Below are 17,661 nucleotides of genomic sequence, written 5' to 3' on the forward strand. Positions count from 1 at the left end.
CCCTTGGTTGTTGCATGTGTCCATGCTACTTGATGAAATTTTTAATACAGTACTGATGGAAGCAGAAAACATTAGCAAGTTTAGAAACGTTAAATCTTTAAAACTTGATAGGCTTTACCTTTAGATGCATAGGTTCAGATTCTTAATCAAAGTTAGGCATTAGTTGCATTCACAAACTGGCCAAGTTTAAACAAAGAAACTTTAATGTTTGACTTGTTTCATCTATGGGTGTAAGCACCTGTTATATCTTAGTGCTTCACTTAAGAATGTTTTTGTGATTATGTGAAAAATATAAACACACAAGCTTTCTCTGCACCATATCATTCCATATAGAGAAATGTGGTGTGCTTGATTTATTATTTAGAAGGGAAATATTGAAAAAAATATTAGGATTGTACCAGTCTACTTGAGGGGATCTTGTATGTTATTCTGAGTTACGTCTGCTTTCTAATTTATTTTCTATGAGGGAGGAATACCTAGGGTTGTTGGACATCTCTATGCATACACAGGGGAAAAAATGTGACTTTGAGAACATTGCACAACATGGATAGTAATAACAGTAAGTGAGCCTTGATATACTGAAGGATTGCAAAATTTCAAGCTGGAAATAATTTTCTTTATTTTTGCCAAGTTGTCTTTTTCATATCGGTTCCTTCATAAATGCAGTGACTCATAAATTCAGGCAATTTTTTACATAATGGCTTGTTATGTGTTCTTGGAGCTTGACCTCACTGAGTGTATAATATTAACCTTTTCGCTGCCCTGTGGTCTTTCTGTATGTTTCTAATATAAGTGAGCACACCAGGGCTGGATTAGTCCAAGATGTCTACTGAGGTGGAGTTCAAGCATTTGTCCCTCTGAAGATGCGAAACAGGGCCAGAAAGTTAAGGTGCTTCACTTGAAAGGATTTGTAGCTAAAGACTCCAATATGTTCTCAAGAAGATTTTAACTCTGGGGACCACTGAAGCTGCCAAAACTGTTGAAGGTTCCCTGGAGGTTGCAAATGTTAAGCCAGGATGTGGTATCCTTCCTAAAAAGTGTATGGCATGTCAGGGAGAGGTTAAGGGTTTGAGTAATTCCTTACTCAGGAATTGCTAGGTGAGGTTCTCTGGTGGGCAATATGCGAGATACCAGGCTGTGTGGTTGAAACAGTCCCTTCAGGAGTAAAATACTGGGAGCCATCACGTTACCAAAACACAGCAGAGCTCGGAGTTATACAGCTCCAATTTAGGTAACCAAAACTGTAGTAACTAAATTGTACCCCACTGAATTATGCTGATGTCTCTCTTTTTAATCTTCACCAGAGCATAGCAGCAGCCTGCAGGCCCAGACCCTGCTTCCTTTTTGGATGTTACTGAGAATTTCACAAGAGCTGGGTGGGTGGGTAGGTGGAGCTGCCCTTGTTAGCAGAAAGCAGAAAATCTTCTGTTTCCATTTGTCTGGGTCATAAATCAACCATTAAGGAGAGGTATTCAAAAGCTGAGAATATCTGGCTGCAGCAATTTTTATTTTTCAGAATTTATTTTTAGTCTGAGACTAAATGAAAACAGGATTTAAATTATTTTCTTGGAGGTGGATTTTCAATGGTTGATTTGGGCAAGGAGATTCCAGAATTTCAGTTCTGCCGTTTGATTGTAGGTAATTCATGGAGTTGGAGGTTTGAGTTTGCGACTTTCTTCTCATGATTTAGAATGTTCGTACATTATATGTACTAACACTGCTGGTGCTTTGTTGCAGGAATGTTAAGAGAATACCATTTGAAATACTCTAGTCTTTAACAAAAAGGATAGGTGTTACATAATGTCCATGGAAATACTTCCTGAAAAGTCAAGTTTGGGTACTCCGATTACCACAAGTAGAAAGGATTCCCACTTCACAGTCACTTAACCAGTGATCTAGTGTCAGGTCCAATTGAAAAAGCTAAAAATGCTACAATGGAAGCAGGAGACACCTTGGTTTTCAAAAGATAAAGTGGGGCAGTTTCTACCCATGAGCAGCTGCCCTTTATGTTTTTCAAACAAATAAAAAATAAAACAGCCCTTCCCCCAGAATATCTAAATGATGTTAAGCTGCGATATGTTGTTACTCTCTATTGTTAAAAGGATGTCATGAATTTATGGAAAAATAGTGTCTGGATGAAGATAGAGCACATTTTGTGAATTTCTCAGAGGAGCTTTCAGAACTGTGCTCGGAAAACTGTCATTAAAATTTGATACAGATTTGAGTGAAAAAACCCACCCTGTTTTGTTATGGCAGACAGATAAAGGAGAAAAGTTCGGATGGAAATTCTCCAACCACCATGAGAGTTGACTCTTTTGGAGAGTTAGACCAATCACTTTCTGAAGGGCTGAGGTTTCTCTCCATACCTCAGAGGAACTGGAGTAGTTATGTGAGTAGAAAAACCTTTGCTATTCTGTTTGGCAGAAACTTCACAGCTACCAGTACAGGAGAGCATTCAGTAGCACTCAAATAGGCAATGAATATTCATAGATAATGAGCATTCATTACATTTCAATTTGTTTTGCTGGCCACCATGTCACTAAGACAATGGCATCATAGGGGAGAAGAATAACATTAGGATTAGAGAAATATTTGAGAGATACTGCACCGTACAGCACTGAAGATTTGCCAGACATTTTCCAACCTTCCAAAATGCACACACCAGCAGATGATAAAACATTTTATTATCTTAATATGACTAATATTATTTCTGAACAAATTCCTCTAATTTAGCTTTTTTATTATAGGATACCTTTATTATTGTTATGTTGAGAAAAGATGTATTTTCACTTCAGTCCCCTGCTGATTTGGGCAGAGTACAAAGGAAAAGGTTTTGTGAATCGTGGTTGGTAAATGAAAGCCAAATACTACCGATTTTTTTGAGAACTCATCTGGATGTTGTACAAGGTCATGATTACCAAGGAATGGTGTTCACAGCAATTTGCAGGTATCTGGATACCTCCAAATGTTTCATGTTAGGCATCTCAGTATTTAAATACCGCAAAGCAATTGGTGACTATGATAGGTCTGTGTTCTTGTGGAACTTATGTCTAAAGCTGTGCATCAGCTGAGTGCTAACAATCTCAGGATTAAATGCTTAGGTGACAGTTTTCCACCAAATTGGATTTTAAAATATTCTGGTTAGAAAAATTCACAGATAATGAACTTGTGATTCTTTTCATCTCAGGCTGCACATCCTCTCACTGAACTGAGAGAAGACCAGTGTGAGCATTTAAGTCTCTCTCTTACTATCCATTGTGCCAAGGGTTTCCCCAAGAAAATGAGTATTTGACAAAGCTCCTCCATGTCTGAGGAAATGAGTTAAAAGCATAAACCTGGAAACTGATGCAGAAAATGGAACCACCAGAGTGGGATGTTTGGAGTGGTTATTCTAATCTGGGTTGCCATCTGAAAATTATTAACGTTAGTAGTAGAGAATAAAAATAAACTACTAATAATTGATACTGGAATGGAGACAGGCTTTGTGTTTGGCCCAAATCCAGAATACAAGATTTTCAGGAGTGTATGCCATTGCAAAAAGTGTGCTTTCATTAGGTCAGTAGTGCAACTTCATAAAGTGTTTTTTAAAATCTCAACCCAAACTGTTTGCTGAGCATAACCAGAAAGCTTTGTGTGTCACAATTAGTGCTTTCTGCTTCCCACCTTCATTCCAGGAGTTTATGGTTCTCTTTGTGACAAACCAAATCTTTAGTGTGAAAGTGACTGTAATATAAGCACTGCTGGTTTATGACCTCATTGAGCAAAATGAATAGGGTTAGGAAGTTTGTTAAAAAGATCAAGAATTTATGAAAAACTTGTCTGAAATTTAGCAGTTCAAATTTCTCAAGAGTAATTCAAATATTCAGATCTGCAAATTAAGGTACGCTGTGAGGTGCGTAACAAGATACTGTCCCTCATGAAGTGGATATTTAGGAGTTTCTGAACTTCTGATCCATTTTTCTGAGTCAAATGGTCACCCAAAACCATAGGTACCCAAAGCAATCTTTTCAGCAATTCTTGGACCTAAAGCCAAACCCTTGAAGCACCAAGGTGCCTAAAGCTGCAGGCAGGTATTTAGTGGGGTTTTTAAAACTCCGGCTACAGAATTTCAGTGCCTGTCTGCAGGTACCTTGAAAATTCCATTAGATGCATACTGGAACCAATGGATAGCTGGGTTCTTCCAAAACTCTGGTCCCAAATGCTGTGGGAGCCTGTGTGCTTTTTACTGTACTACTGCTAAAGTGTCTGCTAGCAACGAGAGTATAAGGAAATTCAAAATAAATTATGTTTGGTTAATACCATATATTATGGTTTTGTAGCATCTCTCTCAGAGGTTCTATATCTATCTCATGAAAAAGCAAAGTGTGTTTCCCGCAGAGGTCCCTTTTGGATTGTGAAATGCCAGCAGACGTGCTAGATCTCCCCTGCTGTTGGAGACTGAACAGGCAGCTTGTGTTGCTGTTCACTGAAAACCTGGCTTGCATATGGAATTCATAGGTTTGGTGTTACCTTATCCATACTGAGCGGGAAGGCCAGCACTTGGAGGTAAATTGCAGCCCTGACCGCAACGCTGCTCGTCTTTCCAGCTGCAGGTTTAGTTTGTGGGTTGGGGTTTGAGGTCACAGCGCTTTGCTGCGGTACGTTCAGGTGAGAGCATTGCCCAACTTCCTGAGCTTTTTGAGGAGCTGAAGAGGGGGAAGGAGGATTTCTGACCAGTTTGGCTCTTTGAGGCACTGAAGGGTAAAGCAGCTCTGATTAGGGGCCCTTTGGGGAAAATTATCCCTTTCCTGGGATTGTGTTGCCTCCTTATTCAGCCCCGAGCCTGAGCAGAGGTGCCTGTTGGAAAGCCCAGAGTCAGGTGCCTGTTCAGTATCAGCTGCCAAATAGTTTTCATGGGGTTGTTTCTGGCACCTCCTACCTATGGTATCATTTTGCCGAGGTCCCTTGGTACTTTTGGGAGCCAGCGTGGAACTCCCAGGTCTCCAGGCCCGTCCCCATTCACTGTATAGCAGAAAGAGGATCCTAATTTAGGCAGACTGACTCAGTCAGAGCTGGAGTCTGACTTCTTACGTGCTGCAATGCCTTAGGTAGGTGGTCTGAATATGGCCCTAAATAAATAAATAAAAACATAGCATGACTTTATCAGACACATTGAAAGAACAACTTCTCTAAGCTTTTGTAGGCTTGAGTCCAAAGTATTCACTCCTCAGATTTTCAGCGTGCTGGTTTTATGTGGTGTCATTGCTGGACAGATACTATGAACTATAAATATATTTTTATGCTTGTGTTTTTGCAAGTAAAGCCTAAATGGGTGGGAGGGGGTGCTTGACCCTGCATTCAGAGCAGCACAAAGAACAGAGGAAGAAACAGTCTGAAAGACACTGCACAGGAGAGACAAGGGGGTCTCAGTCTTTGCAACGCAATCAGGGCTGTGGCTTGAAATGCAGTTCAGGTTACGTTGCCTCCATTGCTGTCCCACTGCCATCACAAACATGGGCTGAATATTATGTTGCATTCCTGAATCAAACCTCTACAGCAGCAATAATGATAATGATAATACTAATACTACTACTAATAATAATAGCAGCAGCAGCATTGTGTTTTTTAATTTTTCTCATCCACCTTCTTCATCCCAGGTAGTCATAAGTCTGTAGTGTATTTCTGTCCAGGACAGCAATTTAGGTAAACCTTTTGATCACTGGGATGCTTTTCTTACAGAAGAACCAGATTCCCTACCCTTTCCCTTGGCCCAGGGCCTGGAAACCTGAGGCCATCCATTGGACCTTGGTGTCTCTGTTGGCAGCTCTGTGTAACCTGTCATGGAGACAGCCTGAGCACAATTTTTGCACATGATGAATATGGATCTTTGCTGCATCTGGCAGGCTGCAACAATGAATGCAGAAGACTGTCATTAATAGGCAATAAGAGCAGAAAGCAATGGGAATAAGCCTTTCTTTTACTAGGACTGAGTATTACTTTTTTGTTCTTGGCCTGTGACTAGATTGAGCTGCAAATAACAGCTACCAACTCTGTGCACGCATGTGTTTTGTTGTTGGCTGTTTTGATCTGAAATATTTAACCATGGTATCTTCAAAGTGCGATTGTGTCATACATTCTTGTACACTAATAGATTTCAAAGATGAAGAGCCTTGCTGCTCTATGTTTAGTCATGCCTTCATCTATAAATTTATGGCAGTATTATGGTTTAATGAATTGAACAAGTCCCAGAACAACAACAAAAAAGCTTTTTTGTTTGAATTTAGATATTGCATACTTTGTTCTTCAAATGAATAATAAAACCAATATGTTCCTGTAGTGGTAAACTTCAGGCTAACTTAATCTCACATTACTAATCAAGTACTCAAGGATATGTGTGTGCCCATATACATATGTGTGTGTGTGTGTGTGGTAAACAGCGCTTTTAGTCATGGTGCTAGACACAGGCTGAACATTCGTATTCCAATAGCAATAGGCAAACCTCTGAGAACAGATGGAGCAGAGTTCAGCACAAAGATTTAATCCTATCAGGATGATTCCTGTATGGCCATCTGGATAATCCGGCGCACAAATTCAGTGCCTGTTAAAAATACAACGGAGGCCAAGATTAGCGCCACACATTTTCCACTAGACTTGTTTGTATTTGACTTTATGATTCTCAGACTCCAGAAAATTGCATTAGAGAGCAGCTTGTGATTTGTGAGAGAAATCAGATGAGGAATAAGAACTCTTAGGGTACTTGAATTTCCCTTGAAGAAACTGGATTACAGTGACTCCCTGTCCCTGCCACAACTGCTTTGTGTTTCCACGCTGGTTTTTCTGCTTCTGAAAGATGGTTACTGCGAGCTCTCTGTTGTGGGCAGACTTTCTGAATTCTGCTGAACAAAGAGACTGCAGCTAAAAATTAATTTTGGTTGGGGCTCTTGCTTTTGTAAGGATAAAATAAATTCTTTGTTTGCTGTAGAATCCATATCAGGTGAACTTCTGATTGTTGCGCTATATGATATATATATAATATAGTGGAGGTTTTAACCAATTCAGGAGAAGTAGGGTTCTGTTTTTTTTCTTTGTGATAGTGCAAGATTACATAAAACTGTAATTGATACTGATGTTTAGTTTGGGGGAGTGAGAATTTAGATTGAGTTTGAACTAGGTGCATAGATACTGTACTGTTTAGATACAGTACCTATATATATCATTGGCCAAACCCGGCCAGTTTGGCTATAACATACAGCATACATCTGAACAAGAGGACTGGCTGCTCTTGTGCTCCAGATGCTCAGCTTTTCACACTTTGCAGGGATGGGATGCTGTGCTTTAGGAGCTTTTATCCAGTCTTACGCTCTGATTCTAGAGAAAATTGCTGTATTTACAGTTTTAAGGCACTGATAGAAAATGAAAGATAGAAAATGAGACCAGGGTGACAGTGAAAAAAAGCATGAATTTAAAAAGAGAACCCGCTGCCCTTCTGATAGGTTGGGATTCAGCAAAACAGTAAACCACAGTGTTAACATTAAGCAAATGACTTGTTCCATCCTATGAAATGCTTTACTAATTCAGGATCTTAGTTAGCAGCACTGAAGGACCAATAAGTTAAAGTAAGTAGCTTTTGGGGTATGCAAGCTAGGCAGAGATGTTTGTTTTGACAAATTTTTAGGGTTGATTTATATTACACATTTTGGGCTTCCATTCGCAAGGTTGTCTTCATCCTCACACAGAAATTGCATCAGTGTGACTATTTTTAAACTTCAGTGCACTTAAACAGATGCAGTCTCCTTTCTGGACCTGCTTATTGTTTTTAAAATAGTCATATTGGCTTAGCTGGCTCCATAACTTCATCAGCGGAAGTTAAATCAGTAGGAAGCCATTGAAATTGAAATGTGGGAAGCATATAAGATTTTTTTGTTTTACTAAAAAAACTTTTAGACCCCACGTTCAGATAAACCAGTGCAATCCCGTGTGTATACCACACCGCAGTGCCCTGCATGCCACTGCCTTTGGCTTCCCATCTTTCAGGAACACTCTTCCTGTGCCTTTGCAAGCGGCCCCATGGGGTGGAGGAAGGAGTGAAGAGATTGAGGTGCCATAATCTAGGGGTCCAAAGTAAAGCAGTTGTCTTTCTTGGGGTCAAAATGTGCCTGTGTATCCCTGAGGGAGGAGGGCGTGCTGCAACAGTCACTGATCTGGTGCTTGGGTCCAAGCAAACTTGTCCCCAGCTGCGGAGCTGGAAGCACTGCCACCTTATTGTGATGTTCTTGGATGTGCTGTTTCTCCTCCTGACCCAACGTGTATATATTCTATGTGCAACCAAGTTGCTTTGAGATAACAGAGACTGCATCAATGCTGGAGCAGAGTTTTAGTGCTGAGCATTGGTTTAGGCAGAGTCCTATGTTTGTCTGAGGCACCCACAACAGTTTCTTTATGTCTGACTCAAAATGAAAATCTTCCAACTTGGGGCAGAAATAATGAATGTAAAAATTATAGCTTAAAACCTGCTATAAATTTCCTTGAAATAAAATGCCAGAACATATGTAAAAAAAATCACACTAAAATTGTTAGACTTCTTGAAAAAGTAAAAAAATATACAAAGTATGTATATATTTTTTCAATAATAATATATATTACTTATATATGTATTGTTTTGGCTGACCTAATATAGTGAAATAAACCAAATTTTTAAGTGTTTTTGCAACATTGCATTTTTCTTAAGTAATTTATTATTTGCCAAACGAACATGACAGATTTCTTTTGGAGGTCAACTTTTACCAGCTTGCTGTGAGATACTGAGGGCTCTTACTGTTTTATCAATTTTTGGAAAGCAGGAGGTGCCTCCTAAAGGAAAAAAAGCAAACAAGCCCAAACTCCCCACAACTTCTTCTGTGATGTGAAAGGGTTTAAAAGAATGAGTGAAAATGCATTTCTTGCAGTCATACACAGGTAATTAAATTGTTGGGTTTATGGAAATGTTTTAAGTAAAATACACAGCAGATTATTTTTTTGTAACACATTTCTCATTATTCTGGATTGCCTTCTTTTTCCATGCAATCATTTTTTCAGACAGTGATCAACAACTGAGAGCTTTGGAAATCATTAAGGGAAGAGAAATACAGAGAACTCCATGAAACGTAACTTTGCTAGCTGAGCCATCAGCAAGGCTAAAAGAGAAACACTGGATTAAGTATTGATTCTAAGCGGAATATTATCCCAAATAATTTGCATTTTCAATTCTCATTAATGGGAACTGAGCATCTAAAATGTTAGGCAGAAAACCACAGCCAATACCTTTAATTTCACTACTTGAACACAGAAACAAAGGCAACCTTCCCTCCCTTCCCCCAACCTGGAGGGATTGCACGGCGTGTATATTTTTGGTTCAGTGATTTCACCCAGTGCAGATGTCATGAAGAACCCAGGAGGAGGTTGCCATTTTTGGAGAGGTGCTGTAATATTTAAAGCTCACAAATGATAAGTCCCAAATATCAAGATGCTGTAAAGGAGAGAGCTGGGAAGGGGGAGCGGGGCATCACATCCTCATGCCTGTGTTGCATAAAACTGCATGAGTTATCTCTTTGTGAGGGAAACCTCTGTTACCCTGTTTCCTGCACAGCAGCTGCTTATTGTCAGGAGAGAATAGGAGAGAGTGCAGGCTGTGATATGAAAAAGGAAAGCAGGAAGATCATCACTTTACTAAGATAAACAGCAAATGCATTGTTTAGCTTAAGAGTAAAGATTTAATGCTCCAGTACAATGTGTAAAAACTCTGCCACATTCCCTTTCCCTGAAGTGTCTGTGACTAACTCTTTAAGCTGGTCTTGTGGACTTTTCCCATCTAGGCTGGTTTCAGAAACTGCAGTTGCTTTCAGTTGCTTGTGCTGGATAAGGCTCTGGCAATGCTTCCGCACACTAGACTGGGAATGGTGTCATTGCAAGGGGACACAACATGTTTGGGTTCACCCTTTCAGCACACTCAAAGTAGGTGAGCAAATGATAACAATTGCTGCTTCTTGGGAATGAGAATATTATTTTAGGGAAAAAAAAAAAACCCAAACCCTTGGATATTTGGTTTATTCACTCAAACTGGCAAATTTGGGAAAAATGATAATTTTCAGTTCTGAAAAAATTCACTCTCCCCCATGACAAAAATCAGTCTTTAAAGGTGCTTAATGTGGAACAAATAATGAATGAAATAACCCTTCCTCCCTGTATAACATCTCTAAATCTGTAATTCAAGAAGGGAAGAAACAATATTTTTCTCACCCTTTAAGGAGAAACATACCTTGCCAAACTTAAAATGGTGATCAAAAAGGCCTTGAGCATACCAGCAAGTGCTGCACACCTTTGGCTCTAGAGTTCTGTGGGAAAGGAATTTAGGCGCAGTCCATTCCTGGGCACTGTCTTCTTCAGCCATAAACTCTATGTGATTTCAATAGCTATGAGGTACCTGAGGAAAGATCTACACCAGATGATATAAACATGCTGTAGAAATCCTAGAGTTAGCATTGAGTTGCTGCTACGTTTGACTCTCTACACTGAGCAGATATAGCAGCTCAGTGCCTGAAACTGGCATATCAACATTAGTATGCTGGTTTTGCTGCTGCCAGTTCTTGTGTCAGGTTGAATGAGCTCAGCACTGCACAGGGTGGTCTGTATGTAACCAAAGTGTATTTTTGGAATGGGAAACCCCAGTTCCATATACACTAAATAGCTCTTGGCAGCGTTGTGCACTGGCCTGCCCTGCCCAAATATCTTTAAAAATCTAGTTCCTTCTGCAACTTCTTCAGATGGGTTTTTAAGCACTTACCGAAGTGGTTTGTTGAATCACATCTTCAATAAGTCATGGTTTTGAGTGCTTAACACTGATTTGTCTTGATATTCTGGAAATTGGTAGTTTGGCGAAAGCATTTAAAAGGTTGCAAGATCAGCCCCATAAGCTGTGGGTTAATCTGTGGCTCATTTATATATTTAGCCTGGAATTAGTTTTTACCCAAGAAAAAAAAAAGAAAATTAAGTTAAATTCTAGAGATTTTCAGTACTTCTTCTAAGGTGAGACATAAATCCCCTGCTCCTCTGAGCTCCCAGTTTTAACTGCCTTTATGCAACAATCCATGCATGTCACAATACTCTTAAAGAGAAGAAAAATAAATGCATGTACCCCATCATTTAAACTCCTGTTGTGATGCAGCAACTGTTGTCTGAGCCTCATCTATGGAATAATGGAGGATGAAACCACACTTCATGATAAAAACTGCAGGCGAGGTCATTCTTACAGTCACCAGCACAAACTGGATATTAATCATAGAGCAAATACGTTTCAGAAGCTAAATAAGAGCAGTCCCAGAGCCCTGCTGATAGCTGTGCATCCCACTAATTCACCTCAGTGAACATTTACCTCTAAGCTCAATTAACCCTTATGCCAAGGCCACCCATAAACTTTCTGGTAAATATGTTGTTTTTCCTCTGGCCTCTGTTTTTTGTCAGTGGAATAGATCATTTCTGTTGGAGGATAAAATGCTATCTCTGTTTATAAATGCAGGTCCCTAATTAAGAATATGAGATGTCTAGTGTGTGTTTGTGAGGAACTTGAATCAGTAGCTCATTGATTCTGTAGATTCATATGTTCGATGCTCCCGAGGGCATCTGCTATTTCTTATGTCTTCAGGTGCTATTTGAGGCAAACAGAAATGCTCAGGAGGCAGATGGATGGTGATGTGGGGGAGAGGGATTTCCTAGTGCAATTGCCTGTGCACAGAGTTAGCTGTTAAACATGTACAAGAAGCTATGAGGAGATATTTGCTGTTGTTTTATTATTATTGTTATTGTTATTAGTATTATTAGTACTGTTATTCTCCCTTCCAAGCATTGTTCAGAGGCATATTGGAAATGTGGTAATTAGGCCCTGACTGGTAGTGTAGTACTAGTGTCCTGAGCCAAAGTTCAACGCCCTGAAATGAAATTTAAACCAATTAATCTGTTAGATTTTTATCTCTTGTCCGTGTTTTCTCAGCAATTCCCTCAGCACGTGGCCTTTGATCAACTCTCATACAAAAGCTAAAATGTGTGCCTGCTGCTAGCAAGATGGGGCTGACATTAACATGGCACTCATAAAACAATCAGAGCACTGAAGCCCTCAAACAGACAGGGCATAGTAATATTTAATAAAAGCGCACACATAATCTTCAGAATTAGCATTTTGTGCCTTGCAGTACCTTTGGGAGAAGAGCTTTTATTTGTGGAGTGATCATTATTATAACAAAGAAGAGCTACCTAATAATTTCCACTTTAACTCTGCAATATGCCACGAGCATTTCTGAACCATTATGCTAAACTGTGGCGGGGTAATCATTTTATTGTCACAGTTTGAAGGAAGAAAAATCCCCTCTATATCAGTAGCTAGGGGAGTACGGGAACACAGGAACACACTGGCACGCACAGCACGCAAGCAAAAACTTTACCTTTTTGCTACCCATGTGCTGAAGTTTGTACCTACCATCCTTTGTATCGAGGGTGATCAGATTTTAACAACGTGTATCCTGAGAAAAGATGAAGATTTCAAAGAACATTGTTTCCCTTGAAAGTCATTAATGGTTTTGCTCATAAATCCTTAAAATTTATTGATAGAGACCTTAGCTTTGAAAGCAAAATTCCTATTGGCCTTGATAAATTTGGGGTTCTAGTGCCTCTCTCTAAAATCTGTTAACTCAAACCACAGGAATAGAGCAATGAAACATGTCAGATGTTAACACTGATTTGCCTTGATATTATGCAAAGAAGTAGAACAGCTCATTACAACTCATAACCATTAGGCCATTTCAGCAGGTTGAGGATGTAGCCACATCACCTTCAGCAAGGAGCTGCAAGGTCCATGCCTGCAGTTCTAGGGGTAATATTTAGTTTTCCCTCAGTCCAATGACTGCTCTGAAAAGATGCAGCAAATGTAATGCTGTCGTGCCAATGAGCTGACCATTAGGCTACCAAACCATTTTGGTTCTGGTTGTAGTTGGCTGCCAGCAGTTCATTAACAGAAATGAAAATATTCGTATGCGTAAGAGTGTTTAATTATTCTTTTTTCTTATTATAATTCTTCTCTGGACTTAAAGTCTGTTCATGTTATCAATCATGTACACTTCATTGCCTTTATTGCAACTGGTCTAGAGTCCTTCACCACATTTTTTTATCAGCGAAGATTCATACTTCAGCTAAAATCTCTTTTTCTACAGAAAAACTTAGATTTTATGTAACTTTTTTTCTATTTGCTTTGAAAACACCATTTTAGAAATGATGCTCTGGTGTCACAGAAGAGCATGTGCAATTAAAATATTTTCAAACAAAATATTTTGTTTTTCTTGGAAATATTAATGTTATAGTTAATTCCAGATAAAAATTCTGGAACTTTGCATTCCGCAGAAAAATGCGGTGTATTTTTGTTTCTCTTGTGACCAAAACAAAATGTAGAAAAATCAAGGTCTTCAGTGAAAAGGTTATTCTGCCTAGCTCTGTTTTTCTAGGGTTGCACAGAAGTAAACACCTTCCAGACAGCACTTTGAAACTTGCCAAATGATTAACGGAAGAAGTATGAAGAGCTGAGGGCCTGAGCTGGCCAGACATTTGTACCAGGGGCATAAATAGAGCTGAGGTCATTGCCTTGCTCTCCTCCAAGTGTTACCTGTGGTGATGCTGGCAAATGGGACCCAATTCTTCCACGCTTCTTCCTTGTGCTCCAAGGAAAGTGCCTGGGAAGGACAAGGTTTTAGTAAGACCAAAGTCCCAAACGACACTGGCAGTTGCAAACATGTCATTATATAAACATGCTTTGTGCCTTCAAAAACAGGTAGCAGTCTGGATGCCTCCCTCACTACGTCTCTTTGGGCTTCCTTGGGATGCAGCCTTCAGTGTAGCCTCCCTCGTGGGGCAGCACTGCCCTGCAGCCCTTCCAGTCTTTACAGACACTTGCATTTTAGAACAAGTTGTGTGGGGAAAGTTGGGAAGTCCACTGGTCTTTGTGACTGTTTACAAGGGAAAATAATGCCCTGAAATCTTTTTGGAATGCACAGCACTTATGCTGCTTCTCAGTGCCTGCAAAGGATACCAACCTGCACTGCTTATTAAGCCACCAAGTCCTGGCTTTTTGGCCTCAGGTATGTCGGGAGTTTTGGTGAGGCACTGATTCAGCACAATAGCTACATATTTAATTAACAAAATTAATTTATTAAATTAATTCCTTGGCAAAATTAATGTATAACATTACACATGTGGGTGGTTTCATTGATTTTGTGGGCAAGAGTGTCCCAGTGAACAGCCACAGTTCAGCAGAAGGACCTGAGTTTCTGCTCAAACTCCCCCTGGCTGCCATGGGACTTGGCATTATTTGATACTGAGCACACACATGTATAGAACACATGAAGCAGCACAGACAGCGCAGCACCTTGCACCCCTGAGTGCAATGTAGGTGCTGCAAAGAACATCATAATAGGAGATAATAGCTTACTCTTTACTGGGGACCTGTAACTGCAGAACAGTATCTTGCATTCATTGTTGAAGTTAATTGAATTTATAATTTTGAATCATAGAATCACTTAGGTTGGAAGAGACCTTTAAGATCAAGTCCAACCATTAACCCAGCACTGCCAAACCTACCAATAAACCATGTCCCTGAGTGCCACATCTACATGTCTTTTAAATATCCCCAGGGATGGTGACTCAACCACTTCCCTGGGCAGCCTGTTCCAATGCTTGACAACCCTTTCGGTGAAACCTGCATATGTTTTCTGTTAATGGCTTATAGTCTCAAACAGTTTTTATTCACTGGTATTTGGGAAAAAAAAAAGTTGCTTGTAGTCTTTGAGAAAAGTAGCTCATTCTCTGACACATGGGAAACTGATTATCTTCAGGTTTTATTGTGGGGGGTATGTGTCCACAATCAACTGGAAATACTGGAAAGGGTGTAATTTGGAAGGGATTTTAATTTTTATTTGTGAAAAAGCTTGATTCTGTGAAATGGCTGGATGGCATTTTGAAAAGCTGCTTTCACTGTAAATCCCTTGCTATGGGCTCGCCTGAAAGGAAAGCATTTGGTTTTGGACTTTGCAATGGTTTTTATGCACAGTTTTATACAAGTAACTTGAATCCAAACTAAACATATTGAAGTTACTTCTGTGTGTGCGCTACATTTTCATGATGGTAATGTTAGGATGTTTCTTTTGTTAGCTCATGTAGAAGTTAATGCCTGTGCTCTGCCAAGTTTGGAGTAGGGTAATGATTTTTTTTTCTGCCTATGTGTGTTTGTGTTTTTCACTGGAGCTGGCATCCCCATCAGCTTAAGTAGTGGAAAAGTTTGTGCCTGACACTTGCAACCTTTAGTAGGTAGGGACAGGGTGTGTTTGCTCCTCATGCATGCCTTCCATCACTGGTAGTGAGAGTCTGTAGCAGTGCCTACAGAAACACTCACTGCTAAGGATGACTCAACAGCTCCCTTTCCAGCTCCCTCCTGCTTCCCAGCTCCACACCCACCCTGCCCAGAGGCTGGGAGGAAGGAGCTTCTCACCAGCCTCACCACTCTTGCAATTGGTTCCAACCCACCATAAGGTCACAAAATACTCACAGGGTCTATTTAGCGCTTTATGTCTGGAGCATTTTAAAGGCTTCTGTGAGTGAATTAATTTACTGTTAAAAGTAAATTAATTTACAATTAGAAGAATATAGGGCAGGGATATCATTAAGTAATTCACAGGTGCAAGGGTGTTGTCCTGGATGGTGTTAATGTAGGTGGCTTTCACACCCCTCTCCTCCTGGTAAATCCTTACCTGATGAAGTGCCTGAGTGCTCTCCCTTGAGTACATCATCAAACACTCGAAGTTACAAACCAAAGTAACAGCTCAACCAGCCTTTCAACCAAGTGGCAATTCACAGCCCATGCCAGCAACCCCAAAGAAAGAGGTATATATGCAGGTACACATATGCAGTTAATGAACTCCTGCTGATTGACATTGCAGAATCAGTGTGGGCAATGTCAGCCCTTCTTGGGTTTTCGGTGGAGGCAGCCTCTTCTCTCGGTTCATACCAAAAAAATCTTTCTTTCCAGCACTGAGATTGACTGGGAGAGTTTTGCCCTTCCTGAAAGAATCTTTTTTTCATGGCCAATGAAATTGTTGAAGTACCTGCTTTACTTAAAATGTTATCTAATGGCAGTGGTGTCATATTTATACCTCATACTGTATTAGCACAGAGAACTTGGTGGCACTTGGGATGGAGCTGCGTCTTTACATTGATCTGTATGACTACCCTGAAACTCTACAGCTGAGAGTATGAAGGGATTTTTGTCTTGGTCAGTTTATAGTAATGTTATTCCCGTTGCTTCACCACAGTTAAATTCTGATGTACCCCAGTACTGCAGAGGAGGACAATCAATATGTGGATGTTTTTGTTGCCCTATCCCATCAATATGTGAAGTCAAGCGTGCTTCTGCTTAGATAGTCTTATACCAGAAGATCTTACACCAAGATTTGAGCTTATGACTTGAAACAGGTCTTGAGTTTTCAGCATCCCCTTGGGAAGCATTTAGTACATGTAGTACCAAGAAAGTGACTAGTAAAAGTGGGTACAGACTCTGTGATCATGGCACCTGCTTCTTAACTGTCTGGTTGATGCAACATAGTTGGAATCACTCAATGGCAAGGCTGTGGGATTTGGTTTGGGTTTGTAGTAGCCAAAGCATTAAGCAGAGCAGGGTGGTTTAGTAGTAAAACAACCTGGATCTGATTGCAGAACAGTTAAAGAATTCCTGAGGGTTGCACACTTTTTTATTTAGTCAATATTTTCCATAATATTTATGGGATTTGAATGATGAATTTAGGTTATGATGGATAACAAAGCAAGCTCACTGAAGACTGATTTAACTCAGGAATTGCACTTTTCATGCAGAATAAAAATAGGGATTTGTCCTGATTTCCAGTTGGTTTCTGCCCATCATGCTGTGATTTTTTTATTTTTTTTTTTTTGTAAATCTGGGCTTTAAAAAAGTTAATTTTTTCAATGCAGATAACAAAACCAAACAGAAATTAATTGAGAGAAAATACTTCCAAAGATACAGTTTGAGGTCATGCATGTGTACTAGAAAGAACGTGATTGCTGAAATCTTTGTGTTAGTAAGGGGGGGAAATGAAAGCTCCTTTTATTTTATTTTTTCTCTAGCCTTCTGTCATTAAAATCTGGTTCTAACAGCAGAATACTTCTCTTTTTCATGTGTGTTGAAAAGCAGCTACACCATGTATCAAAGCCATCAGTCCAAGTGAAGGATGGACTACAGGAGGTGCCACTGTCATCATCATAGGAGACAATTTCTTTGATGGGTTACAGGTCATATTCGGCACCATGCTGGTTTGGAGTGAGGTAGGTGTTGTCTGAACGGTAATGTCTAATAGCTTTGTCTAGCTTACAGCTAGCCTGTCCTTTTTTTATGCCACATGCTAAATCAGCAGCAAATGTTGAGATGTGAATCCTTTCCTCATTCAGTTTTATGAAAATAATTAGTCAAATTTACCTGTGGCAGAAATCCATTATAAGCCAGGGGATTTGCATCTCCTCTCGCTGCCCCTGAATTTAGCTCAGTGTCTTTTATTCCAAGAAATGGGAAGGATAAATGCCTGTGTGAATAATTCTGCATTTAGC

The 17,661-nt window shown here is 39.9% G+C and overlaps 1 protein-coding gene across 8 annotated transcripts in view; it reads left to right on the top strand.

Annotated features, from left to right (window-relative positions):
* Nucleotides 1-17,661, top strand: part of EBF1 (EBF transcription factor 1) — a 275,131-nt gene that overhangs the window by 186,455 nt on the left and 71,015 nt on the right. For 4 of the 8 annotated variants that reach the window (XM_057411920.1, XM_057411925.1, XM_057411922.1 and 1 more), the window contains exon 9: nucleotides 17,249-17,382. In XM_057411920.1, the coding sequence (XP_057267903.1) occupies nucleotides 17,249-17,382 (134 nt within the window). The remainder of the gene's footprint in view (nucleotides 1-17,248; nucleotides 17,383-17,661) is intronic. The other 4 variants (XM_057411921.1, XM_057411926.1, XM_057411923.1 and 1 more) reach the window with 1 other exon arrangement.

This window comes from Pezoporus wallicus, unplaced genomic scaffold (assembly GCF_028554395.1).
Source record: "Pezoporus wallicus isolate ANWC-B61680 ecotype Strahan unplaced genomic scaffold, APGP_CSIRO_Pwel_v1 contig_6354, whole genome shotgun sequence".
Classification (NCBI taxonomy): Eukaryota; Metazoa; Chordata; class Aves; order Psittaciformes; family Psittacidae; genus Pezoporus; species Pezoporus wallicus.